The sequence below is a fragment of the Podarcis muralis genome, chromosome 5 (assembly GCF_964188315.1).
Source record: "Podarcis muralis chromosome 5, rPodMur119.hap1.1, whole genome shotgun sequence".
Taxonomy (NCBI): domain Eukaryota; kingdom Metazoa; phylum Chordata; class Lepidosauria; order Squamata; family Lacertidae; genus Podarcis; species Podarcis muralis.
The window spans coordinates 42,520,063-42,547,562 of NC_135659.1; the positions used below are offsets into that span (position 1 = coordinate 42,520,063).

At 41.5% G+C, this 27,500-nt stretch overlaps 2 protein-coding genes across 3 annotated transcripts; both read left to right on the forward strand.

The window, feature by feature from the left end:
- The first annotated feature begins 596 nt into the window (after positions 1-596).
- Positions 597-15,479, forward strand: LOC114598925 (cytochrome P450 2J2-like). Its single transcript, XM_077928685.1, has 10 exons — positions 597-768; positions 2,803-3,097; positions 5,072-5,234; positions 7,128-7,277; positions 8,071-8,228; positions 8,760-8,936; positions 9,533-9,668; positions 10,794-10,981; positions 11,755-11,893; positions 13,206-15,479. The coding sequence occupies exons 2-10, from the start codon at positions 2,903-2,905 to the stop codon at positions 13,379-13,381; spliced, it is 1,482 nt and encodes a 493-aa protein (XP_077784811.1). The 5' UTR covers positions 597-768; positions 2,803-2,902; the 3' UTR covers positions 13,382-15,479.
- A 1,548-nt stretch (positions 15,480-17,027) lies between these two features.
- Positions 17,028-27,439, forward strand: LOC114598924 (cytochrome P450 2J4-like). Of its 2 annotated transcripts, XM_028733307.2 has the most exons (9): positions 17,031-18,478; positions 18,855-19,017; positions 19,446-19,595; positions 20,636-20,796; positions 21,307-21,483; positions 22,959-23,094; positions 24,344-24,531; positions 25,186-25,324; positions 25,778-27,439. In XM_028733307.2, the coding sequence occupies exons 1-9, from the start codon at positions 18,278-18,280 to the stop codon at positions 25,951-25,953; spliced, it is 1,491 nt and encodes a 496-aa protein (XP_028589140.2). In that variant the 5' UTR covers positions 17,031-18,277; the 3' UTR covers positions 25,954-27,439. The 2 variants fall into 2 exon arrangements, with proteins under 2 accessions (XP_077784826.1, XP_028589140.2); XM_077928700.1 differs by lacking the exon at positions 25,186-25,324 and having other exon boundaries at positions 17,028-18,478.
- The last annotated feature ends 61 nt before the right edge of the window (positions 27,440-27,500 follow it).

The window sequence follows — 27,500 nt, forward strand, 5'->3', positions numbered from 1 at the left end:
GTAGAGCTTAAATTCTTCAACTCTAGTTTGATTACTGCAATCCCATACCCAATTTGATTTATTGGGGAGTATGTCCATTGAACATGAAAGGCTTAACCTCTGAGCTTAACCTCTGTAAGTTAACTGTGCACTGAATTCTAAATAAATTCCTGGACCTTAGCCTATCCTATCCTCCAGCACAATATTTGCACAAAATAGCTTCCAGCAGTGCTTTTTCCCCTGTAAAAAAATGTTTAGGGGTACTCTCATTTTGACTCAAGAAAATCACCATTTTATAGTTCAAATCAGGGAAAATAAATATAGTAAATGGAGAAAAGTAGAAAGATTCACAAAGAGTTTAGGAGTTTGCGTACCCTTGTGTGTGTGCGCGCACACACACACACACACCCCAGAAAAAAAGCACTGGCTTCTAGGGAGGAGTACCTGTCTCAGACTCATCCTAGCTGCTATGCAAAATGAACAGCAAGACAAAGGCAGGATAGAAAACTTGAATCAGCATCTGTTTAGGACCCTGGGGTGTTCGCATCAGCTGTTGCTAGCTGGTGTCCAAACATTGCAGTTTTGCTCATTGGCTGAAAGCAGGGAGGGTTTTGCTTGTTTTTCTCTCTCTTCTCTCAGGAGAAGGGAACCCAGCGGCTTGCTTTTTCTTTCTTAAAAGGAAGCTCCGAGTTGGCGCTCCTGTCTCCGAGACACTGTGGGCTCTCTTCAGAAGAGCCTGCAATCCCATGTCTTTACTCTAACCTGTCTTCTCCAGGAGGAGGGCAGCTGGTAGGTGCTATTGCTGTAGGCTTGGGTCCAAAGTGGTGGGCTCCTGGGAGCCTGACCTGGTTGTCCTCTGGTATTGTCCTTGGCTGTGGTGAAGAAAAGGCATTGGTTTGCTTGTAGGAATGTGGGTGATCCTAACTCAAGTTGAGAGTCTAATGGAAAGTCCTGCCTGTGGTTCTATAATTAGAATGTTTTGCAAGAAACATTTTGTTGTGAAATGAACTGGCAAAGAGTTTCATACGTTAACTGCATCAACACATCGGAATGAACCATTCATGCACTTTGTTCTCTGTTGTTGGCCCCAATCCCAACACAAAGTTTAAATGTGCTTATAAATATAGTAAAATCAAAATTTCACATACAACTCTTGAACGTGCCCAAGGAATTTTCCACATGTTTTATTCTTTTCCGAAAGCATTTGTTGTTGTTAACATAGTGGGTAACTGTGTGAAAACTGAATCAGCCGTTAGAAAATAGACGCATCAATTTGGTGGTTGGTGCGCAATTACAAGTTAAAACCACAAGAGGGTATCCTTTTGACAGTTTACCGCAACATCTTATATTAGAGCGCGGCAACTAGTAGCAACCAACTGATCATTTGTAGCTACCTTTTCATTCCTAATCATGAATAGTGAATTTGCCAGAGTCAGACTCTAGGCCACTGTTTTAAATAGAACAAAAACAATGTAAGATGAATCATTTACTGGAACTACTGGCTTGTCATTCAGGAAGAATGAAAATTTTCCGGGAGATTTAGGTAGAAATAGTTTGTAATGGTAAATATGAAATACCTTAGCAAGTAAGGCTGAGGATTTGGAAAGGTTTTTTCTTTCTTGGCCTGCCATTGTCATTTTAGTGCAGAGTTCTCCAGCCTTGGGTCTCCAGTTTCTGCAGGACTACAACTCCCATGGTCCACAACCAGCTTGGTCAGCGACCAAGGATGATTCGAGCAGGGATCTAAAAATATTTGAGGCTGAATTAGCAGGTATTGCTCATTTTCACAGGGGATGGAGCAGAAACGGATCCAGCTCAGAAGAAATGTGTCTCCTTTCCATCAGTTCTGTTGTGTGCAGCTTTAAAAAGCCCAATTGAAAAAAATTAATGCGGATATTTCTTGGGGACATTCTGCCTGAAGTTCTTAGAGAGTCTTGAACCAGATAAATGTTTGGCCTGAACTAATCTCATGTCTAGTGTTCTTTTAAAAAATAATACTTTTGAGACTTCATTATGAAATTAAAAAAATGACCCAGTAAGAGGTATGAAATATAATAAAGAAAAAAAGAATAACTGTAAAAAAGCAGGGTTCCTGCCCATTACCTCATAAAATAAAGTCCATTTTCAGGAGACTACACATTTAATTAGGTGTTACAACAAAATCCTACCTGATACAGAAACTACAAAAACAAATGTTATGAATACAAATTAATGCCATATTTCATTGGGACTTGCTATCCTTGAGATTGGCCTATTATATACCGGTAAGTAAGGAATGCCTGCCAACAGAGCAAAATTCACAGGTCTATTTGCACCCTGACATACCCTTAGTTTAAGTCAGTTTCTCAGGTATGAGTATAAACATTGTATGATGCAGCCAAATATTTAAAGAAAAACCTGAGAATTCCTTCCAGCCCTGTGAGACTGTCAAATAAGCAGCTACTAATAGAAAAACTATATACTGTATTGTTTACATATCAAGTCTGTACTCTCATAGGACTTAGTAAGGTCTCATAGAAACATCCTCCAGAGAAGAAGTTGAGAGAGAGAGAGAGAGAGAGAGAGAGAGAGAGAGAGAGAGAGAGAGAGAGAGTGTTTTGATTTGCACTTGAAGAGAATTCTTATAAATGTTGGGATGGAAACTTTTCAAATAAGTGAAAACACAAATGATAGATTCTATATAAGAAAACTAATATCTCTCTCCCCCCCCCCCCCACTCTTCACTGTAGGTAGAATTACTCAACCAATGAGTAATCTCGGTTCTTCCTCTTTATGTGCGTGATTTAAAACAATATGTGCAGACTTTGCCCTTGTTTCTCACAGGAACATTGACGAAGAGGGCAGGTGTGGTTGCTCTAGCTGGATCAGAATCAAGTTTCCCTCGACCCAGAGCAGTCTGTTCTGACATAGGAAGGGTTTGAAAATGCTGCTCCAGTTTCTCCTTGTCCTCTGGGAGGCCTTGTCCCTGCAGGTCATTCTGGTGTTTCTGGCTACATTTCTACTTCTTTCTGGTTACAAGAGTCGCCCAAAGGATTTCCCCCCAGGGCCCATAGCTCTTCCCTTGCTGGGCAATGCACTCAGTTTGGATTTGAAGAAGACTCATCTTTCAGTACAAAAGGTAAGGATGAAGGAAATGGTCAGTTTGATGAAGGACTCAGCTGGCATGAGATAAATACAAAATTGCAGCAGAAGGGAGCAGGCTGAGATGCCCCCTGGTCTGGAAACCTGATTCCGAGAGTCAGCATCCAGATGTCTTGGAGAAGACCACAAATGGGGCATGAAGACAAATGCATTTTCTGTTGTTTGTTAAAAGCATCTGGTATCCAGAGGTATATTTTCTAAAGCTTAAGTAAGTCAGTTGATGTATGCTTCTATTTTGTTAGCAGGCTCCTTTCACTCCCCCTGCCTTTTTCCTCTCTGCCCAAGAAGGAAGTCCTGATCTCTGCTTGCGCAGCATAGCGACCAGCTAGATCTCTCTCGGCTCCTCAATCCAGCGGAAAGTTTGCTTTCCTCAAATTTTGCCTTAGGCCCAAATATACAGCACGATCTGGTGCAGCTTTGCAGCTGCATTGTGTATTTGCAGGGGGCTGTGTGTGTGAGAGAGAGGGGATGTCTCCTGCCCTTGCCACGAACTCATTTTCAAATTTCAGGTCAAAATTAAGAAAAATAATACTTTATTTTTGTTTTTAAAAAGAAGATAGAATCAGAGATAAGAAACCTATGCTTTAATAAAAATAAATAAATGTTAAGAAGCTAGCTTTCCAGTGCTATGGTTCTTAGAACGGAATGCCAGAGGTGTGCTTAGTTCATAGCTGTCAACTTTTCCCTTTTTTAAAGGGAAATTCCCTTATTACGAATAGGATTCCTCACAAGAAAAGGGAAAAGTTGACAGCTATGGCTTAGTTTCCATTAGAAACTGGGCCTTTAATGTTGCAGCTCCAGCTGCCTCAGATCAGCTCTGTGATCTGGGGTGAGAGTTGGGTTGGCAAACTGTTTTGGTTTAGTTCCGTATTTTGCTATAAATAGCAGGATCATAAAATATTGCACTTAAAGCAAGGCGGCTGCTTTTCCATCTTTTTTTTTTTTTTACATAATCTGTAATTGACATATATTTGTATCTTGTACACACACACACACACACACACACACACACACACGTTACATATTTGTTTCTTGATTTTTCACATGGGAGCTCAAGGTTGTACACATTATCCTTCTGTTCTGTCTTTTATCTTTGCAACAACTCTGAATGGTAGGCTAAAGGTAAAGGTAACCCTGCTGTTAGGTCCAGTTGCGGACGACTCTGGGGTTGCGGCGCTCATCTCACTTTATTGGCCGAGGGAGCTGGCATACAGCTTCTGGGTCATGTGGCCAGCATGACTAAGCTGCTTCTGGCGAACCAGAGCAGCGCACAGAAACGCCGTTTAGCTTCCCGTCGGAGCCGTACCTATTTATCTACTTGCACATTGATGTGCTTTCGAACTGCTAGGTTGGCAGGAGCAGGAACTGAACAATGGTAACTCACCCCGTTGCGGGGATTCGAACCACCAAACTTCCGATCAGCAAGCCCTAGGCTCAGTGGTTTAGACCACAGTGCCACCTGTGTCCCTATAAGGTAGGCTAGACTACCATAAATGGCCCATCTTGTTAATAGATTTCAGGAGGGGACCCATTCAGACACAGCATCCCAGCCCAGGAAATCCTGTAGGCATTCCTGCTATTTCTGATGAATTTGATGACGGTCAAAGTTTCCTCCTTCCATTCAATAAGTATCAAGCAGACAGATTAACACAGTCGTACCTTGATTGTTGAACACCTTGTGACTCGAACATTTTGGCTCCCGAACGCCACAAACCTGGAAGTGAATGATCTGGTTTGTGAAAGTTCTTTGGAACCTGAACATCCGATGCGGCTTCCGCAGCTTCCGACTGAGTGCAGGAAGCTCCTGCAGCCAATCAGAAGCCGCACCTTGGTTTCAGAACGTTTTTGGAAGTAGAACGGACTTCCAGAAAGTATTCTGTTCAAGAACCAAGGTATGACTGTATAAAGGATTACATACTCTTTCTAACTTTCTTCCCCCCTCTCCATTCAGCTTTCAGAAAAATATGGCAATGTCATCAGCCTTCAGTTTGGAAATCTGTGGTTTGTAATTGTGAATGGATTGCACCTGGTGAAGGAGGTTCTTGTCCATCAGGGTGAAAACTTTGTCGATCGTCCAAGTGTTCCTCTTGATGATGAAGTCTTTAAGAAGCTTGGTGAGTTTCTTACAATATGGTCAACTGTTTAAACTTATAGAACTTTTAGAAGTCTGCCCTAATTGTACATGCCCTTAGAATGTTTAATAACATTATATTTTCACGACTGAGGATTATTTTTTTTAATTTGCATTTCCTGTTTCATTGCACCAAATGAAAGCAGTAGCATTAATGTGCGTCAGAGAAGCATACCCTCTCAACTGTTCAGATTGACTGAGCTTACTATGCATTGGGCGGCAAGTCCAGATTTTTGCAGTTTTCTCTGCCATACTGCTTTTTTGAATATTGTATATTGTTTTTAATAACATTTGCATTTTCATGCCTTTTCATGCCTTTTTGTTTTTTAAGTGGATAGCTTCATTTCAGTTCATTTGTTCTTTAAAAAAGTGAGAATAGTGTTGCATTACAAAGCAATCTAATAAAGAACAATATCCTTGAAATTCGTATTGAGAGCCTTGGAAATGGATCCACATAATCTCTCTCCCCCCCCCCCCTGCTATTCTACATTCTCCCTAAGCTTGTGGTATGCTAGTGGCCTGAAAGGAGCTGGAAACCAGTTCCTTTACTAAGTTACTTCCTTAGCATAATGGCTGATCAGGCGATTTGTGCCTACAGTTCAGTGAATTTCAGATGACCATGGTACATGCCTGCTTATTTAGCCTAACTGCTGTGAATTTGTGACAAAGGCACCAGAATGTCAGATTCAGCAGTTCACCCTCATACCTGCTCTGGGGTTTTACTTAGGCCCTCATCAGGCATCATGCCACTCCTGAGATAAAGGAGAAAGTGCATTTGGGGAATATGCACACTATCTTCATCTCCTGTGTTCCATCAGCCTGCCCAAACCCACTCGCCCTCCATGGAGAACAAACTTCTGTGGCAGAAAGTCAGTTGTAGTCATGTACATTCCTTCTGCATTTTAGAGCACTGCATGATCAGGGCTCCAAATGGCACAGGCAGCCTACGACTATCTCCATTTGCCCTCCAGCACAGTTAGTCTTCAGTTACACTTGAAAGGCTTAGTTCCTCCAAAAGCAGGTCTCAGCAGGTCCTGTGGTCACTCTCTGCCACTACCCCCTCCCTCCTAGACATTGCCTTTTTGACAATGCCAGGAACTCTCCAACCACAAAGTCTGACCTTTTGACTTCCATGAAAAGCATCAACACTAGCAGGAAACCTCCAACCACAAGATCTGTTCAGTTCAACATTTCCTAAGAAGAGCAGGTATCAGCTAAGGGGGTCATGCTGCTTGCAAGCTGAGTCTGACTGAGAGAGAAGCAATCATGGCTGCACTGACCCCTACAACTGCACTTACTACTTGTCATGAGTGGGGTCACTGGCATGGACTGGGGTATGGAAAGAGTGCTGGAACACCTAATGCCTCATTAAAGCTGCTGAGTTAAGCCTTCCCTGTGACTCTCACTATCTGTATAAAGGATGGAGAGGGCAGTGGGAATGGAAGCAGTGTCCTTTGAGATGTCCAGGTCCATGGATGCTCCATGTATTCAAATAGCAGAAGAGCCCTACAGATGAAATATTTTTGGTTTTTTTTACATGTTTTCATTCTCCCAAAAAAAGTTTTTTGAAATGCTGCACTTTTGCTCTATCAGTGTTCCCAAAACCTTTTACACGGTGAAATAAAGTTAGTATTAAAACACTATACAAACAGTAAAGCAAATGAAAAGCAACAATGAAACAGCTGCAGCAGATGCAGCAGCAAAGTCAACTTTGCAGTCTCTTCAGTATGATATAAGCAGGCAAGCCAGATAGCTTAGGGGAGAGAGGAGTCCTCTTTTATAATTAGAAGGTCTGTTAACTCTCCTGGCTTACTATTCGCAGTTGCTCATTTTAAAAGTCCTTATTTGCTATATGATGATAATTCTTCCTATTTAGGATTGCTCTTCTCTAATGGCCCTGGTTGGAAACAACAAAGACGATTTGCCTTATCAACTCTCAGAAACTTTGGTTTGGGCAAAAGGTCTTTAGAAGAACGAATACAGGAGGAGAGCCGATACCTAACAGATGCAATTGAAGCTGAGAATGGTGAGCACCAGAGCCCATAAACCAGTGGCACCATCTGTGATATTAAAGCTGTCTGAATTCGGGTCAAGACACTGCTTTGCAGTGGTTTTGTTCCTACCTGTATGGTCATTTCCAGAGGATGATTCTTAGGGAGTGCTGTTCAGCCCCATGTGGGGTTCCCCAGCGTTCAGTTTTATCCCCCATGATGGTTAACATCTACATGAAATTTCTGAGTGGGGTCATCCTGAGCTTTGGAGTACATTGTCAGCGATATGCTGAAGACACACAGCTCTGCTTCTCCTTTACATCTGCAGGTGTGGCAGTGGATGTGCTGTTTTGTTCTATTGTGCATCTCTTTTCTGCCTCTGATTAAGATGGTCCAGGCCATACTAGTTAGCCACTTCTACAGAAATGCCCTTTCCTAACCTCCTGCCTTGGCCAGATCTTGACTGATGATCTCATAGATGAGTGTGCTAGAAAGTCGTATAAAACTCCAACACTACACGTTTATATTTAAGATACCTTCCACCTGTAGAATATTAGCTATGTCCTCCTGTTGCGGAATAATCCCAGCCTATAAAGAAATATAAAGAAGGCAAATGCTCACTTGAAAGCACAATGTGCCTAATGTCTTATACATAACTCTATCCCACAGAGTCCTTGAATTACTGGTTTTAATGTTCATACTAAATGGTTTCTTCTGTTCAAAGATCCAACCCTATCCACACCCACCTACATTCCCCACATTTTGTTCTTGTTATATGGAAGCCATAAGCACTCTTATTTCTCTTCTACCATCTTTTCCTCCCTCCAGGGCAGCCATTTAACCCTCACTTTCAGATTAATAATGCTGTTTCAAATATCATTTGTTCTATCACTTTTGGGAACCGCTTTGAATACCATGACAGTCGTTTCCAGAAGTTATTGAAATTGCTTGATGAGGCAACGTACCTTCAAGGAAGTCGGGGTCAGGTAGGTCTTCTGTCAGAAACGCTCTGGCCCAGACAGACTCACACATGCTGGTTGAATGTTAATTCACGTGCTGTGGGTTTTTCATGTTATGATTTCTTTCTCCCACATTCTAGTCACCCAAGCATCTCTTCCTATTCATATCCCTTTGCCATCTTGCTTTGATTTAGCATTGTCTGTTGGTTGGGATGCCTTCAGTATTATAAAGCATTCATAAAAAAAAGAACCGTGTGCTAAAACACAGTTTAGGCTATTGAATTGGTAATCACATGTGTAACTGAATAAAAATCTCTGCATATGAAAAAGTAGCACACACCATGAGAAGGCTAAAACCTTCTCTGCTAGCTTTCCACAGGGAAGGAATTGGTTTTTTATTACTTGTAGGGGACATTCAAGTGTTGTTCCTGAATATTTACAGAAATAATACTAGATGGTGCACAAAACTAATGTTTATTAATCATTTATTGTTGTTGTTATTTAATATACATACATATATTCCATACATATATGTGATGTTAGTGTTTGTTTCCTCAGCTGTACGATCTCTTTCCCACTCTCATGAAGCACCTGCCAGGATCCCATCAGACTATTTTAAAAAACTGGGAGCAACTGAGATCCTTTGTGAAAGAAATCATTGAAGAACACAAAAAAGACTGGAATCCATCTGAATCCAGAGACTTCATAGATGCCTACCTAAATGAAATGGCCAAGGTAAGAGACGTAAAGGACAACAAGTATATAGTTGTTGTTCTTTTTAAAAAGAATAATGATACTAGAAGAAGGCAGAGGTACAATCTAAAAGGCCAGACCTAGCTAAGTGGTTTGTCTAAGCAGCCTTTAGTGCTGGCCATATTGTTTTTGCTGACTCTGTATTTAATTTGACAAACAGGTGAAGTGTGGGTGCACTTGCGTGCACAAGTGCATATATAAATATGATTTCATGCCTTTCATGGGGTGGCATTTCCCCATTTGCCCACTAAATTTCACCACTTGTTTGTGATTTGTCAGAGCAGACAGCCAACATCACCCAAAGCATTGTTGTAGAGGCATATCATGAGATGCCATTTCCTCAGTTGTCTGTCTGAATATACTCTGTAGTCCAGACCAAACTTTGACAAGACCAAACCCATACTTTATCCCAACTTCAATAATGTACAGGATTGTTGATGTGACCCTGCTGGGTTCTGGATACTCTTCAGGAATAGAGCTGAGGAATTCCATGGTGATCACTTGACAGATGGGACTGGAACTGGCATGATGGCGTTCGATGGCCTCTTAACACGCTGGTGCATTTTCTTTGCTTCAAGGGGGATGCTGCTCCCAGTTTCCATGAAGAAAACCTCCTACATTCTACACAGGATCTGTTTTTTGCTGGAACGGAAACAACTTCTACAACCCTGCGCTGGGCTTTGCTGTACATGGCCATATATCCAGAAATTCAAGGTAAAATTGTAATTGGCTTCTTTCCTTTTCATTACTTTGGGTTGGATTCAGTTAAGTCCTACCCACAGTTAACCCAATGAATTTAACAAACTCAGACATGCCTATACCCAATGCTTTTTTCTGGGGGCACGCAGGGGTACGCATACCCCTAAAAAATTTGTGAATCTAATGGGAGAAGAAACATTTTTTTAAAAAAAATTAAGTTCCTCCCCCACGATAGTGAATCGTCAGTTCCATTGAATAGCATGGTGAATCATCAGTTCTGTTGCTACCACAGATGGCAGCCTATAAAATGGTGAGACAAAATGAGAGTACCCCTCAACATTTTTTAAGAAAAAAGCACTGTCTATACCCACCAGATGTGTAAAAAAAGATAGATAAGTGAAGGGAAGAATGTGAAATTCTGGCAGGTTACATGCTAACTAAAGCATAAACAGAAATTGCTGGAATACATATAGGAAAAAAACTAACGAAGAAAATAAGAGACATTTATGATTATCAATGGAGAAACAGAGCAGCACAGTAACAGAGAAACTACAAAATTTATATAAAAGAAATAATGTATTTATATTTAAAGAAAGTCAATTACTTGTTACAGAGTGGCAGCAATTATATTTGTCCTTTTGGGGAGAATAACAGTTATTAAAATGATAAAAATATTGAAAAGCCAGTTTTTATTTCAACATTTACCAATTCAATTAACCACACATGGCTGAAAGCTGAAATTATGTATGATGAGAAAGCAAGAAAAAGAATTCAAGTTCCAGTTTTAAAATTATTGTATGTCACAAACTGCAAAAAACAGTTGTAGAACCATGTTTGAATCATCGTACTATATGTATATATTTCTATGTCTGATATGTGGAAGATTCCACTACATGAAGCACTTGGAAAATAAAAATTAGGTCTGGGTGAAAAAATGAGTCCCAAGGCAATGCTGAAACTCTACCAGTGCAGCTGCTGTCTGCAACCCAAATAAATGTGATTCCACAAATGGGCCACAATTGCACAGAAGCAACTTCCCTTCCCACCACACAATGGGCACCCAGTGATGGAACAACATGACAAGTCTCCCCTCCAATTCTGCTGCTCTTGTATTAACGACAAATCTTCTTTTCTTTGTAGCAAAAGTCCAAGCAGAAATAGATTCTGTGATTGGCCAGTCTCGCCAGCCAGCGATGGATGACAGGGACAGCATGCCCTATACCAATGCAGTTATTCATGAAGTTCAAAGAATAAGCAACATTGTACCTTTGAATGTGCCCCGGATGACAACTAAGGACACTATAGTGGCTGGGTTTCGTGTGCCCAAGGTAAATGTTAAGAAGATACAGCTTTCTTATCTGCCTTTACTCTTCCATTAAGATGTGAAAACTTGAAGTCCAAGTTCTAAATGAGGGGTAGCTGATATTGTGCTGTCCAGATGTTGTTGGACTCCCAACTGTCATCAGTTCCAACCAGCTAATGGGCAGAAATGATGAGAGTTGTGTCCCAGGTTGCATCACCCCCATGTCTACCTGCGGAGTTGCACCATACCATTAGGCTGGCATTGGTTGGAGAGAAACTGGTTTGTCAGTTGTAAATCTGGACCCTTCCCACTATGGTGTTCTGCTTTGCCCATCATTTCACTCCTCTACTGCTTATGGAATTCTAGGCTTGTTTGGCATAACAGCGATGCTAGGCCTGGGGCAGATGCTAGAGTATTCTTGGGATACACCATGATCTGGAAAGGATAGAGGGATCTGAGCTAGATAAGCTTTTGTTTTCTTCAAATTCCTCTGTAAAACCGGACCCAAACCACAGTCTCTGTTTGAATAGATAGCTAGTCAGTCTGAAATTTGCTAAAATCTGGTGTTTCTAACCATAAATTTTAGTAGTCCAGCAGACATTGAATATATTTTTAGATCTATATTGGAACCTGTGTTTTTGTGGGATGTAGTTGGATGAATTACTTAATAATGAAAAGCTAATCTCTCATTCAGAGCATATCTTTTCTGCACCAGAGAACAGAGTTTGACTGCTGTGATTACAAAAATATAACACAAAGAGTTCATGGACATTTTTAATCTAGCTTCTTCTTTGACAGGGAACCATAATGCTTGCCAACTTGACCTCTTTGCACTTTGACAAGGATGAATGGGAAACACCCAATGTGTTTAATCCTGGCCATTTCCTGGAGAACGGGCAGTTCAAGAAAAAGGAAGCATTTTTGCCATTCTCTGCAGGTAAAAAAAATGATAGACTCGTCATCAAAATTTCAAGAGTTACTAAATGGTGGAGGCCTAGTAGCTGAGAGCCTGGTGTAGTACTAAGTATATTGTATATTGCAGAAGTTACCAAACTTTTTGGGCCAGTGGCCACATTTGACATATAAGAAAGTGATGTAGGCACCAGTCACAAAATGGCTCTCTTTGTGAGTGTGGTACAACACAAATGTTGTTGACATAGTCCCCTCCTCCAATTAGGCAGTGTGGGTTTTTGAGGGGATGTTCACAGGTGTCATAGGTGGCACTGACAGCCCACAGGGACTAGACTGGCCATCCCTCATGTATTGTTAGTTTGCTATACCCTTAGCTTAAAGGTAAAGGTAAAGGTACCCCTGCCCGTACGGGCCAGTCTTGACAGACTCTAGGGTTGTGCGCCCATCTCACTCAAGAGGCCGGGGGCCAGCGCTGTCCGGAGACACTTCCGGGTCACGTGGCCAGCATGACATCGCTGCATCTGGCGAGCCAGCGCAGCACACGGAAACGCCGCTTACCTTCCCGCTAGTAAGCGGTCCCTATTTATCTACTTGCACTTTGATGTGCTTTCGAACTGCTAGGTTGGCAGGCACTGGGACTGAGCAACGGGAGCGCACCCCGCCGCGGGGATTCGAACCGCCGACCTTTCGATCGGCAAGCCCTAGGCGCTGAGGCTTTTACCCACAGCGCCACCCGCGTCCCTTAGCTTAGTTAGATGCAAATTAGGTAGTGTGAATGAGGTAGATTCCAATTAAAATATTTCTCTCCAACACTTCATATGATAGAAATTTATGTACCTCAAATGTATGTATTCCAGATTCTGGAAAGCTGTGATCATATTTGTTCAGTTTTCCCATTTACTTGAGTAGGAAATGGATAGGACCGGCGTCTTCATTTATTTTGCAACAACAGAATCCCTTTTACAGGTACAGTAGTACTTTGGTTGTCGAAAGGCTTGGCTCCTGATCAAATCGGCTCCCGAACACCCCAAACTCGGGAGTAAGCGTTCCGGTTTGCGAACTTTTTTTGGGAACTGAACATTCGATGCAGCTTCAGCTGCTTCCTGTAGCCAATCAGAAGCCATGCCTTGATTTTCGAATGGTTCCAGGAGTCGAAGAGACCCCTGGAACGGATTAAGTTCAACAACCAAGGTACCACTGTATTTGGTTCCTAGTCTGCCAGGGTTATTTTAAACAAGCCACTGCCACTACTGCTTTAGCTACAACTAGTTACAAAAGGAGAAGTTACTGCAGCAAAAGCTCTCCCCTAAAGCATTCTTTGTATCCTTCTCTTCTAGGAAAGCGAGTTTGTCTTGGAGAGCAGTTGGCGAGGACCGAGCTCTTTCTTTTCTTCACTGCCCTAATTCAGAAGTTCACTTTCCAGGCTCCAAAGAATGAGACATTAAGCCGTGAATTTAGGATGGGTCTGACATTGTCTCCCCTGCCATATCGGATATGTGCATTCTCTCGCTAAGGGGACTTACTTTATGTCATTGCCGTTTCTTTAAAAAGTAGGATCAGTTTATGGTGCAGGAACAGATCTATGCCACGTGGAAGCCCTCAAGAAATAGCCGGATCAGTCCATGCACGAGCTTCTCAGACGCTGCCCAACACCACCTGATTTATAGATAGCTAACTTGTTAGCCTGTGTGGCTTGCTCGATTGGCTATGTGCGGATTATTCATTAGCCACCTCTCCCAATGCCTCATGTTCTCCAAACAATGTCTAACATCAAAGAAGGTGAAGGTACCCAGCACTATCACATCCTTCGACAGATTAGGACACTAAAGGTTGTTCTCAGCCATCAAAGAGCCAAACAAGAGATAGAGGGGGGGAAGCAAACAGAGGCAGGAAGGGTAACCATGTCAGATCACCGTCTCCTAGAAATACAAATATCTTCCGGATAAATTACCCATACATCCACCCCCAAACGATTTGCACAAAATAGCTTCTAGGGAGCCCTATGCGGCCTAGGACCTATGTACCTACAGGACCGCCTCTCCTGGTATGCCCCGCGGAGGACCTTAAGGTCCACAAATGACAATATTTTGGAGGTCCTAAGTCACACGGTGGTTAGGTTGGTCTCAACTAGGGCCAGAGCCTTTTCAGTACTGGCCCCGACTTGGTGGAACGCTCTGTCACAAGAGACTAGGCCCCTGCAGGACTTGACATCTTTCCGCAGGGCCTGCAAGACAGAGCTGTTCTGCCTGGCCTTTGGTTTGGACTCAGTCTGACCCTTATGTTTCCCTCCCCTTATGGTTGACTTTTAAAATGAGGCTGCATTTTAAATTGCATTTTAACCTTTTCTTTCTTTCCTATTAAGTTTTTACTGAAATTTTATTGGTGTTAGCCATCCTGAGCCCGGCTCTGGCCAGGGCAGGAGGGGTGTAAATAAAATTTATTATTATTATTACCTGTCTCAGGTGCCTCCAGGCTGCAATGGAAAATGAACAGCAAGATAAGAAGCAGGATAGAAAACTGGAATTGCCAGCTCTTTAGGACCCTGGGGTCTTTCTATCGGCTGGTGTCTAAAACATTGCTGTTTGCTCATTGGCTCAAAATAGGGAAGGAAGTTTTGCTGGTTTCTCTCTTATCCGTTGAGAGGGAGCAAACGCTTGCTTCTTCTTTCTTTAAAGAAAGATCAGAATCAATGCTAAGGTCCCTAAGAATTTGTGGGCTCTGGTGAGGTCCTGGGCCACAGCTGCTGACAGGTTTCTTCAGCTCCAACCCATTCTGTCCCGGAGGAGACTTGCTGGTAGGTCTTTGTACTGCAGGTTTTCAATCTGTTGAATTTGTTTCCTGATGACGGAGAAGTCCTCCCTCAGATCTTCCACATCTATCATGGAATGGTATTCTACATTAACACTTTTGACCTTTAGCATATATATTTTTTAATAAATTTGCTCCTTTGCTCTTCCAGATTGTGTTTCTACATCTTGCCTATATTTCTATCCTCTGGTTGTATCTGGGTTGTTTTTGTCAGGGAGGTGGGGAGGCATCAACAAGTAGTACCAGGACTAAGTTCACTGTCAAATTATGTTATGCATGCTTTGTTTGCTATTATGTATTTCCTACTTGCCTGAGAAGATTTCATTAAAAGCCAATGAAAAACAACAACTGTGGATCCCTAGGAGCTTCTGCACCTGGGCCTGACCTGGTCATGAGCTTGTTCTGGTCCTGTTGCAGTGAAGAAAAGGCATTGTTTTGTTTATAGGAATGTGTGTGCTTTCAACTCAACATAAAACTCTAATGGAATTCCCGCCTATCTTTATAAAATTAGAAAATGTTGTTAGGCATGTTTTGTTCGTAATGAACTTGCAAAGAGTTTGATATGTTACCTGCATCAATGCATCTTAATGAACGTACATGCATTTTCTCTTGTTAAATGACCAGTTATTGCCATTCTGTATTGGTGGCCCTGCTTCGAATGCGGAGTTTAAATGTGCTTGTAAATATAGTAAAATCAGTGAAGCATACAACTGAGTTGGTTTGTGGATGATGAATATTCTTAGGTTTTATTATTTTTCAGAAACATTATTGTTGTGATTGAATAAAAATAGTCAATGACAAGGTCTGAGTCTGCAAAGTGATTTCCATGAAAATAGCTAAGAGTGGCAATTTGGCTGTCTGGGAGCACATAGTGTTCACATTCACAGGGGCAGGGGCAGAGGAGAATACCACGCAGAAGAGACATGCCCCCTTTCCACCAGTACAGTGGTACCTCGGGTTACATACGCTTCAGGTTACAGACTCCGTTAACCCAGAAATAGTGCTTCAGGTTAAGAACTTTGCTTCAGGATGAGAACAGAAATCGTGCTCCCGTGGCGCGTGAGCAGCAGGAGGCCCCATTAGCTAAAGTGGTGCTTCAGGTTAAGAACAGTTTCAGGTTAAGTACGGACCTCCGGAATGAATTAAGTACTTAACCCGAGGTACCACTATTGTATCCATTTGAAAAAGTTCAAGAAGACATTCCTGGGGATATTGTGCGTACACTTCTTAGAGGCTTGGGTTAGTTGCATGTTTGGCCTGAACCAATCTCTACTGTAGTGTCCCCCCCCCCCCAAGAAGCAACACAGAGTTTTATGGTCTTTGAACAACTCTTAACGAGTACTGAAGGAATAGATGAAGGCTTAATCCCAGTTCTTTTTAAAGTTTAGTGTGTTAAAGGTGTTTTTGGGAAGTTCTAAAATAATGCAGCAGGATATATTGCTTACCCCAGGCTTGATACTATTGAATCTGTTTGACAATTGAAATAGGATTTTAAAGAACAATGGACTTACTATTCATCTTCTTCTTGTTAGTAGGTGAACAGTAATGAATATTTGGAACAATTTCACCTGTATTGATCTGAAATATTAATATTTTACATAAGGTGAAGATAAAGGCACCCCTGCCCATACAGGCCAGCCGTGTCCGACTCTGGGGTTACGCGCCCATCTCGCTTAAGAGGCCGGGGGCCAGCGCTCTCCGGAGACACTTCCGGGTCACGTGGCCAGCGTGACGAAGCTGCTCTGGCGAGCCTGCACCAGTGCAGCACACGGAAATGCCGTTTACCTTCCCGCTATAAAGCGGTACCTATTTATCTACTTGCACTTAAGGGTGCTTTCGAACTGCTAGGTGGGCAGGAGCTGGGACCGAATGACGGGAGCTCACCCCGCTGCGGGGATTCGAACCGCTGACCATGCGATCGGCAAGTCCTAGGTGCTGAGGTTTTACCCACAGCGCCACCCGCACAGTGGCGTAGTGTGGGGGTGCAGGGGGGGCGGCTGCACCGGGCGCAACATCTGGGGTTAGGGCAAATCCACAGGTTAGGGGGCGCAAATCCACGGGTTAGGGGGCGCAAATTACTTGCCTTGCCCCGGGTGCTGACAACCCACACTACGCCACTGCACCCGCATCCCTCATTTTACATAAAGCCATCCTTAAAAACTCTTTCATATGCTGCAAGTATTTACTAAGAGGGAGAATAGCAACACGGCAGTGATGTTGATGTGCTGCATAAACGTGGACAGAGCCATTCCAGAGCTCCTGGCAATGTGTTTATAATAATAATAATAATAATAATAATATCTTTATTGTCATTGCCCCCTCTCGGGGACAACGAAATTACTTTGGTGTTTACATTGCACCAACTTTTCTTCTGCCACGTGGCCTCCTATTAGCTAAAACTATCTAGTATTAGAGGGCTCTGGCCTTCTGAATGATCCTTCTCCCATCTTCCCTGACTATTGGCCATACTGGCTGGGGCTGCTGGGAGTTGGAGACCAAAAACATCAGGATAGATGCTGGTACCTAGTCCTTGATCTAGTCAGTCTGTTGCCAAAAGAAAATCTATGTAGTATTGAACGGAGGTAATCAGTTTCTCTCCTTTGGCCTCATTAGCCAAAGGCAGCGGCGTCGCAATGGGGTTGGGGTGGGACGCCCTGGGTTCCATATTTGCAGGGGTGACCAGATGTCATCCTGTGGGGGCTCGTGGCAGCGCAGCTGCCTTTGGAGGACCCTCCGTTCACGGCTGTAGCCGCGAGCAGAGGATCCCGCACCGGCAGCAATCTGCTAAGTACAGCGCATGTGTGGCGTTGCACGCATGCACTGTACATAGCAATGCCGCACATGCGCCGTACGGCACTGGAGCGGCACTGGCAGCAAACCGCTAAATAGTGCATGTGCGGCGTTGCTATGTACAGCGCATGCGTGCAACATGTGCTGTCCTTAGCAGATTGCCGCCAGCGCCACTCCAGCGCTGTATGGACAGTGCCAGATCCTCCGTTCATGGCTGTAGCGGCACCGGAGGGATCCCGGCACCATCCGTACAGCGCTGGAGCAGTGCCGGTGGCAAACCACTATACAGCGCATGTGCAGCGTCGCATGCTTGCATCGTACGTAGCGATGTTGCACATGCGCCCTACCTCATGACCCTGCCTCAGGTGTCATGACACCTTCCTTCGCCCCTGGCCAAAGGTCAGAGCTGCTGAAACTATAGCTGGTCCAAATGCCTCAGGAATGGAAGGCATCTCCCTTGGTAGAAGTTTTTAATTTTTTTATGCACTTGCAAAAAACCCTTCTTAGAAATGTCATAAAGGAAATAAACGTTTACTGTTCCAAAGAAGTAAAAACAGGAAGGAAATATTCTAGTTCAGAAACCGCTCTCCCCCACTCTCTTTTTCCCCTCTGGGTTGGGTGACTCATTAGGTTATCTCCCTTCTGCCTATCTGTGGCCATGATGTATAACTATGTGCACAAACTTTCCTTTCCTTTCTTACAGGAACGTTAGCCAAGAGGGCAGGTGTGGCTGCTCTACCTGCATAAGATTTTAGATTCCCATGACAGATAGCAATCCATTCTGACAAAGGAAGGCTAGAAGGCTTTGAAGATGCTGCTCCAGTTGCTCTCTGTCCTCTGGGAGGCCTTGTCCCTGCAGGTCGTTCTGGTGTTTCTGGTTGCATTTCTGCTTTTTGCTGATTACAAGAAAAAGATTCGCCCAAGGGATTTCCCCCCAGGGCCCATGCCTCTTCCCTTGCTGGGTAACATGCTAAACATGGATTTCAAGAAACCACATTTTTCCATGCAAAAGGTAAAGATGACTGAAAGGTCCCTGACATGAGTTAAGCACAACATTACACTAGAAAGTAGCTTGTGACCCTTGCTGGTATAGCTGCCAAATGTGTATTGCCTCTGAACACAGAGGATCTATTTTACCTAACAATTATTTGTAACAGATCTGTCAACAGATTCTTTCTACCACCTCTGCCTTTTTGCTCCAACTCTGGCCCAGAGAAAGGTCCTGAGGTAGATATCTGCTTGGATAAATAATTAAGCACCTTACAATGCACAAGTTAAGATTCCCATTCAGAAACAGTATCCCAGCCCACCATGCAGACAGATTAATACACAATATTAATGTTTTACATATATATCCCCCCTTACATAGTTCTTCCTTCTCCATTCAGTTTGCAAAAAAATATGGCAACATCTTCAGCCTTCAGGTTGGAAACAGGCGGGTTGTGGTTGTGAATGGATTGCAGCTGGTAAAAGAGACTCTTGTCCATCAGGGTGAAAACTTTGTAGATCGTCCAGTCCTTCCTCTTGATAAAGAAATATTTACATCATTTGGTGAGTTTCTTTTAATGTGCTCAATTATTTAAATTTACTAAGCGTGATATTTTCCCAAGTCTGCCTTAATTGTACAAACCCTTAGGTTGTTTGATAATATTATGTTTTCATGCCTGACGATTAGATTTTTTTCATTTTCATTTCCTGTATCATTACACCAATCTCAAAATATTTCAGGAAAAATTAAAGTTCCTATTAAAACCACAATCAAAAGAGTAATACACGCAAGAAGCAACAGTGAAGCAGCAGCAGCTTAGCTCAGTTCAAATGCTCTGCAGTCTCCTCAGTGTGGTATAAGTAGACAAGCAGAATAGTTTAATGGAAAGAGGAGTCCCTTTATAATTAGGTCTTTTAAATCTCCTTGCAATTTGCAGTTACTCCTTTTAAAAGTACATATCTGCTACATGATATTAATTCTTCCTATTTAGGATTGATCTTCTCTAATGGCCTTAGTTGGAAACAACAAAGACGATTTGCCTTATCAACTCTCAGAAACTTTGGTTTGGGCAAAAGGTCTTTAGAAGAACGAATACAGGAGGAGAGCCGATACCTAACAGATGCAATTGAAGCTGAGAATGGTGAGCACCAGAGCCCATAAACCAGTGGCATCATCTGTGATATTTAAACTGCTATTTCGTATACACACTCATGGTACAAAGCTGTGTGGCATTCCTTTCCACAAATGTAGCTCTGCTGGAGCTGGGAGAACCTCATAATTGGAAGGATTTTTTTAAAAAAACAACACCACAGGTGCATATCCATTGTGGGACTTGGAGCTTATTCTGAGTTTTGTTGCAACCCCAAACCACTAAGTAGGATAAAATAACAAGAACAAATAGGTACATTTAGTGTTTGGGCTGATTATGTGTTCCCCTTTTTGAGAGCTACAACAACCAAAGTCATAAATAAAGTCATAAGTTTGGTATACAGTGGTACCTCGGGTTAAGTACTTAATTTGTTCCAGAGGTCTGTTCTTAACCTGAAACTGTTCTTAACCTGAAGCACCACTTTAGCTAATGGGGCCTCTTGCTGCTGCCACGCCGCCGGAGCATGATTTCTGTTCTCATCCTGAAGCAAAGTACTTAACCTGAGGTAATATTTCTGGGTCAGCGGAGTCTGTAACCTGAAGCGTATGTAACCTGAAGCGTATGTAACCTGAGGTACCACTGTATTCTTTTGGTATATTGTGCCTCTTTTTTCTGTCTCTGATGGGGACTGCCCTTGCCATTCTTGTTAGCCAAAATGTCCTTTCCCAACCTCCTGCCTTGGCCAAACCATACCCACAGCTGTTCAGCATATGCTACCAAAGCTATAGGACTCCACCACGGTGCTTTCATATTTACATCCTCCACCTGTAGAATATTACCTGTGCCCTCCTCCAGCTGAATAATCCTACCCTATGAAGAGGACAAAGGGTTATTTTAAAATATAAGTGTGCTTAACGTATTATATGATGTGTCCTAACTTAAATCACAGGATTTAACATTCATACTAAATTGTTTCTTCTGTTCATAGATCCTATCCACACCCCACCTATATTCCCCACATTTTGCTCTTGTTATATGGAAGCCATAAGCACTCTTATTTCTTTTCTACCTTTTCCCCTCCCTTCTTCCAGGGCAGCCATTTAACCCTCACTTTCAGATTAATAATGCTGTTTCAAATATCATTTGTTCCATCACATTTGGAGACCGCTTTGATTACTATGACAGCCGTTTCCAGATGTTATTGCACTTGCTTGATGAGACGATGTACCTTCAAGCAACTATTTGGAGTCGGGTAGGTCTTGTGAGTAATGAAAACGAAACCGCTTTGGCCCAAAGAGACTTCCACACTTTGGTTGAATATTTATCCATCTACTTCGGTTTTCACGTTCTGATTTCTTTATTTTCTCATATTAGTAATTCGAGTATCTCTTCCCATGCATGTCCGTTTGCCATCTTGTCTTAACACTGTCCATTATAATATTGAAGGCATATTTGCTGGGATGCCTTTAATATTACAGAACCTCCTCTCTGCTTGCTTTCCCCAGAGAAGGTGTTGGTTTTATATTCCATGTAGGGGACATTCAAATATTGTTCCTGAAACTAATTTCAAACATTCAAATATTGTTCCTGAAATTTACAAAACTAAATAATACTGGGTGGTGCACAAAACTAGCGCACATAATCTTTTATTATTTTTCCTCGGAAATAGCCCTAGTAGGCTTCTTCTTTGTATGGCATGATGTGAATATTTTTTGAGAGGGGTTTCTCTGCACATATATGATATTAGTGTTTGTTTCCACAGCTGTACAATATCTTTCCCACTCTCATGAAGCACTTGCCAGGGCCTCATAATACTGTTTTTAAAAACTGGGGAAAGCTGAAATCCTTTGTGAGAGGAATCATTGAAAAACACAAAGAAGACTGGAACCCATCTGAACCCAGAGACTTCATTGATGCCTACCTAAATGAAATGGCCAAGGTAGGAGATGAAAAGGACAAACAGTATATATCTTTAATAAATAAAAGAGTAGTAGAAGGCAGAGAAGCAATATTAAAAACCAGAACTAGTTATGTGGCTTGTCTGAATGGTCCTTAGTGGCTGACCATATTCCTTCTGTTGAGTTTATGATTTCAGACAAAATACATTTCTGCATGCACAGAATATGAGGTCACCTCCCCACTTGTTCACTGCTGGGATTTCACCACTTGTCTGTGGTTTGTGAGAGCAAATAGTTGGCATGACTAAAAGCATCACTGCAATGAAGGCTTCTCATGACCATTGCCTCTGTTGCCTAAATAACCTCTCTCTATGCCTACCTAAATGAAATGACCAAGCTGAGATATAAAAAGAACAAAAAGTATATAATTTTTAAAAGAAGAAGAAGAAGAAGAATTTTATTATATTTTATTTATATCCCGCCCATCTGGCTTGGTTTTCCCAGCTACTCTAGGCAGCGTACAGCATAAATAAAACCACACAAAACATGAAACATTAATAAACAGAATATCCTATACAAGGAACAAACCAATAAATCAACAGAAACTGATAATAACAACAATAATAAACAGTTTACAGTTATACCCAAATTAAAAGAACTGCCAACTCCAAGTAAACATTTAACCAAACGCAACCTGACAAAAACATACCAGAGGAACCAAAATTAGAACTGCTTAAAACATTGTAAAGCAATTTAGCCAGCTGCCCAAACCCAAGAGTTGTTCTAGCAATGTCCCATTGGCTCCCAGGAGCCTCTTTGGCTTTTTAAGCCGGATCTGGGCCCCGCCCCCTAGGCCAGCTGGAAATGGGCCTCGCAGCAGGGAGCAGTTCTCCCTCCAGCACTCATGGCAGCAGCAATGATAATAGGAGAAGGCAGAGATACAATATAAAATGCCAGAACTAGCTACACAAGTGGTTTGTCTAAGAAGGCTATGCTGTTTTCATTGACTCTGTATGTATTCAGATGAACAGGCAAAGTATATGTGTGCATTTGCAAGTGTACATGTTAAAATGAAACCATGCATTTCAGAAGGTCCACTGCCCAAATTCTGGTCTACTGCCCAAATTCCACCACTTGTCTGTGATTTGTCAGAACAGACAGCTGATATGACTGAAAGCATCACTGTAGAGGCATCTCATGACCTACCATTGCCTCAGTTGTCTGTCTGAATCCACCCTGTCTAGGAGTCTGTAGTTCAGACTAGGACCTTGACAAGGCTAAACCAATATTTATTCTAGATTCAGTGATCCAGGGGACTGTTGACCTGACCCTGCTGTATTCTGGACACTCAGAAACAGAGCTGAGGAATCCCCTGGTGATCATTTGACAGATAGGACTGATACTAGGATGATGGTTTTTAATGACATGGCATTTTTAATGACATGGTAGACTTGTGGGTCTGACAGGATGGTGTTTTTAATGGCAGCTTAACTCCCTGGTGCATTTTTGTTTTAAGGAGGATTCAGCTTCCAGTTTCCATGAAGAAAACCTTCTACATTCAACACTGGATCTGTTTTTTGCTGGAACAGAAACAACTTCTACAACATTGCGCTGGGCTTTACTTTACACGGCCATTTATCCAGAAATTCAAGGTAGAACTGTAGTTGGCTTATTTCCCTTTCATTACTTTCGGTTATATTCAACTAAGTCCTATCCAGAGTAAACCTACCGAGATTAATGAACATTACAGTGGTACCTTGGGATACATACACTTCAGGTTACATACGCTTCAGGTTACAGACTCCGTTAACCCAGAAATAGTATCTCAGGTTAAGAACTTTGCTTCAGAATGAGAACAGAAATCGTGCTCCGGCAGCGCAGTGGCAGCGGGAGGTGCTTCAGGTTAAGAACAGTTTCATGTTAAGAACGGACCTCCGGAACAAATTAAGTGCTTAACCTGAGGTATCACTGTACTTAGACATGTTTATACCCATCAGTTGTGTAAAAGAGATAAGGAAATGGAAGATTCTGGCAAGTTATACACTAAATAAAGCAAAACCAGAAATTGTTGAAATAAACATAGAAAAAGATCAATGAAAACAAAAAGAATAGTTTATGATTCCAAATTGAGATACAAATCAGTGCAGTAACAGAGAAAATAAAAGATTTGTATAAAAACAACTATGAAATGTTATTTAAAGAAAGCCAATTAATTCTTAGCAGGAATTATCTCTATCCTTTTCAGGATGAATAGCACTTATTAAAAAGATAAAAACACCAAAAAGCAAGTTGTTATTTCAACATTCACCATTACAATCAAACATACAGCAGTGATTCACAAATGAAACATAATAATAAAGCAGCAATTTATTAGGGTTGCCATGCGTCAGTAATTTCTTGGACATGGTCCTCTTAAACAAATGTCTGGGAAAACCTGGACTTGTGGCAGCCTATGTTGGAAGTGTAGATTTTGGCGAATTTAATAAAAAAATGAAACTCGGAAATTCATTTTTTAGAAGAGATGGGGGGCAAAAATAAAAAGAGCTCAACAACTTTTGTCTTCAGGTTGCTCTATTAGACAACATGAGTATATCTACAGAGTAGTGTATAATTCATTTGAATACAAGTTGGTTTTATTTGCAGATGATATTCTTTTGTTTATTTCTAAATCCTCATTTGCTAATGCAGATCATAGGTGCCTTTCCTAAAATATCAGGATACTCTGCTGACTGGTCCAAATGAAAATTGATTCCAATAAGTGAAAATTTGGTTACCCATTCATTTAGAGTATCAATTCTGTGTTTGTTCAAATCCATTAAATATTAAAGATGGGCCTCCTCTACAGATCTTAGATAAAGTATATCCTTCTTGTGTTGATAGGAGATTTTCTTTTATTTGCAGCAAAAGTCCAAGCGGAAATAGATTCTGTGATTGGCCAGTCTCGCCAGCCATCGATGGATGACCGGGACAGAATGCCCTATACCAATGCAGTTGTTCATGAAGTTCAAAGAATAAGCAGCATTGTGCCTTTGAATGTGCCCCGGATGACAACTAAGGAAACTACACTCGCTGGGTTTCATATTCCCAAGGTAAATGTTAATAGCTTTCTTACCTCCTTTTCCTCTTCCCTTAAGATGTGGAAACTGGAAGCCAAGGTTCTTGATGAGGGTTAGCCATGATGAGGTTCTCCAGATGTTGTTCAACTCCAACTCTTACCAACTTGAGCCAGTATGACCAACAGGCAGGACTGGGGAGGGAGTCTTGGGTGTTCTTGGGGGGATGGATTTGGGATAGATAGACTTGGGTCTCTCTCTCTCTCTCTCTCTCTCTCTCTCTCTCTCTCTCTCTCACACACACACACACACACACACACACCCTGCAAAAATGGATTCCAACTGCAGTCTGAACCATTTGTATGGATAGCTAGTATCTTTCTTTACTTTCTTTTTTAGTGGTCATTACTAACCACACAAAACAGAAACAGCCAGCCTCTGGTGTTTCTAATTGTAAATCCCCTAAACACTCAGGTAAAGTCTGGTATTTTAAAATATATAGAGGTACCTGTGTTTTCATGAGCTGTGGTTCAATTAATTACTCGGAAGTCTCTCATTCAAAACATATCCTTTCTTATTTAATGGACAGCATTGGTATTGGATCTAAGAGGCTCAGTACTACCGTAGAGAATTGCACAGATAAAAATACAGAGAGTTCTCTGTCAGTTTAATCTGCTTCTTCTTTGACAGGGAACCATAATGGTCCCCAACTTGACCTCTGTGCTGTTTGACAAGGATGAGTGGGAAACACCCAATATGTTTAATCCTGGCCATTTCCTGGAGAATGGTCAGTTCAGGAAAAGGGAAGCGTTTCTGCCATTCTCTGCAGGTAACAAAAGTTAATGGGTGGCTCATTAGAATTGCAATCGTGACTACATGATAATGGCTTGGTTGGGGGAAGTCTGGTGTATTGCTAAAATAGTTGTGCACTGTAGGGGTCCCCACCCTATTGAACATATCTGGCATTCTGAGGAAGTGCTCTGTGTGTAAGACACAAATGGCTGCCATAGGAGGTGTGATGTTACACAATACGGTGTTGGCATGCTCTCTTTCCACTCCTCACTGAGCCGTGTGGTTTTTTGAGGGGATGAGGAAATAGATAGGACTGGTTTCTTCATTTTGAAACAACAGAATGTTTATAGGCATTTGGCTTCCTGGTCCACCAGTGTCGTTTTAAATAGGCCTCTGTCACTACGGCTTTAGCAACAACTAGTTACAAAAGGAGAAGTTTACTGTAGCAAAAGCTTTCCACTGAAACAGTCTCTTTCTCCCCCTCTTCTAGGAAAGCGAGTTTGTCTTGGAGAGCAGTTGGCGAGGACCGAGCTCTTTATTTTCTTCACTGCCCTAATTCAGAAGTTCACTTTCCAGGCTCCAAAGAATGTGACATTAAGCCGTGAATTTAGGATGGGTGTGACATTGTCTCCTCTGCCATACAGGATATGCGCATTCTCTCGCTAACGGGACCCATCTTATAGCATTCTTTAAAAAGTATTATTAGTTTGTGGGATAGAAGCACACCTGAGGCTTAATCCTAATTATGTTTTTTAAAAAATGATTTTTATTTGTTTTACATAAATCACATTACGTAACATCGTACCCTCTTATTTTGTCTTTTTGGCTCAACTGAGCCTAATGACTTCCCTCCCTCTGATTTGATGGTTTATAAAATTCAACTTTACATCTTTGCATTTCACTTCGTTTCCTATCGTTGTTATATCATTACCTAAAATATTGTATTACTCAACCTGAATAGGTAGCAGTTTCATCTTACAAATCTCCAAATAACCCTGCCAATGATGTTAATTGCTTACAGTTGTATTTCAGATATAATATAAATTTGTTCCTTTGGAATTCTTTGGTCTCGCTGGTTCCACATTCCTCCCATCAGGAATTTTGCCAGTTATGCAAAGCCCATCAACTTCATCTGCCACTCTTCTTTTGTTGGTAGCTCCTGTTGTTTCCATCTTTGGGCTAACAATATTCTTGCCACAGTTGTTGCATATAAGAACAATTTTTTATCTTGTCTTGGTATCTCTCTACCTACTATACCTAATAAAAAAAGCTTCTGGTTATTTTTATTTTTTTGGCGGGTTCTTTTTTTTTAAATAGATTTTTATTCAGTACAAATTAAAAAACATACATATTTACAACAAAAGAAAATACAAAAGAAAAAGAAAATACATCTAACCAAGGAAAAAGAATTAGAGAATATTCTGTCTTTTTTCATATTTACAGTTATTTCTACCTCTATAAAATGCTATTCATGATAACACATTGAAATGACGAATAAGATATCAGAAAAAAGAACAAAGAAAGAACAAAGAAGTAAAAGAAAAAATCACATGTGAAAATTTTCAAAAGCAGATAAGCACTCACAATACATAGCCGTCTCCCATCTACCTTTATATTCAATTGTATAATTTCATCTTGTCCCTATCCACCTCAAATAAATTGTTTCTTTTGAAGAAGAAAAAAAAACAGAAAAAAGAAAAGAAAAGAAAGAAAGGAAAAGGAAGAAAAAGAAAAAGACTTCCACCGTTTACCTCACGCGTTTTTAATAATCCGTTCTTCAGAGCCTCTGTTTTTCATATTTTCCCTTTGGATTTCCTTAATGTCTCACTTTGTATTTTTTTATATTATGCACAAGATTATTCTAAACACAACCAGATTTTTGTAGTTGAGCCCTGGTTTTGTAAATAATCATTTAAGCACTCCCATTGTTTCATAACCATAGTTTTGGATTTTCTCCTTATTATAACTGTCAATTTTGCTAATTCCAGGTACTCGCAGTTTCCCCAACCATTCTCTTTTTGTTGGGATGTTTTCCTCTTTCCAATAGCTAGCAATCAAAATTCTTGCTGCTGTTGTCGCGTATAGAAATAAGTTAATTTTATCTTTGAGGATATCTTTATCTAGGATTCCTAATAAATATGCCTCTGCCTTTTTGTGTGTGTGATGTCCTTATCAATTTTTTTATTTCGTCATGGATCATGTCCCAAAAGGTT

What these genes read in the sequence shown, in the direction of transcription:
- LOC114598925 (XM_077928685.1), top strand. Translation starts at nt 2,903, where the DNA reads ATGCTGCTCCAGTTTCTCCTTGTCCTCTGGGAGGCCTTGTCCCTGCAG. An exon ending in TGCAATTGAAGCTGAGAATG is followed by an intron (nt 7,278 to 8,070) that starts GTGAGCACCAGA and finishes TCCTCCCTCCAG; the next exon opens with GGCAGCCATTTAACCCTCAC. An exon ending in TTCAAGGAAGTCGGGGTCAG is followed by an intron (nt 8,229 to 8,759) that starts GTAGGTCTTCTG and finishes TTGTTTCCTCAG; the next exon opens with CTGTACGATCTCTTTCCCAC.
- LOC114598924 (XM_028733307.2), top strand. Translation starts at nt 18,278, where the DNA reads ATGCTGCTCCAGTTGCTCTCTGTCCTCTGGGAGGCCTTGTCCCTGCAG. An exon ending in CACATTTTTCCATGCAAAAG is followed by an intron (nt 18,479 to 18,854) that starts GTAAAGATGACT and finishes TTCTCCATTCAG; the next exon opens with TTTGCAAAAAAATATGGCAA. An exon ending in CATTTATCCAGAAATTCAAG is followed by an intron (nt 23,095 to 24,343) that starts GTAGAACTGTAG and finishes TTTTATTTGCAG; the next exon opens with CAAAAGTCCAAGCGGAAATA.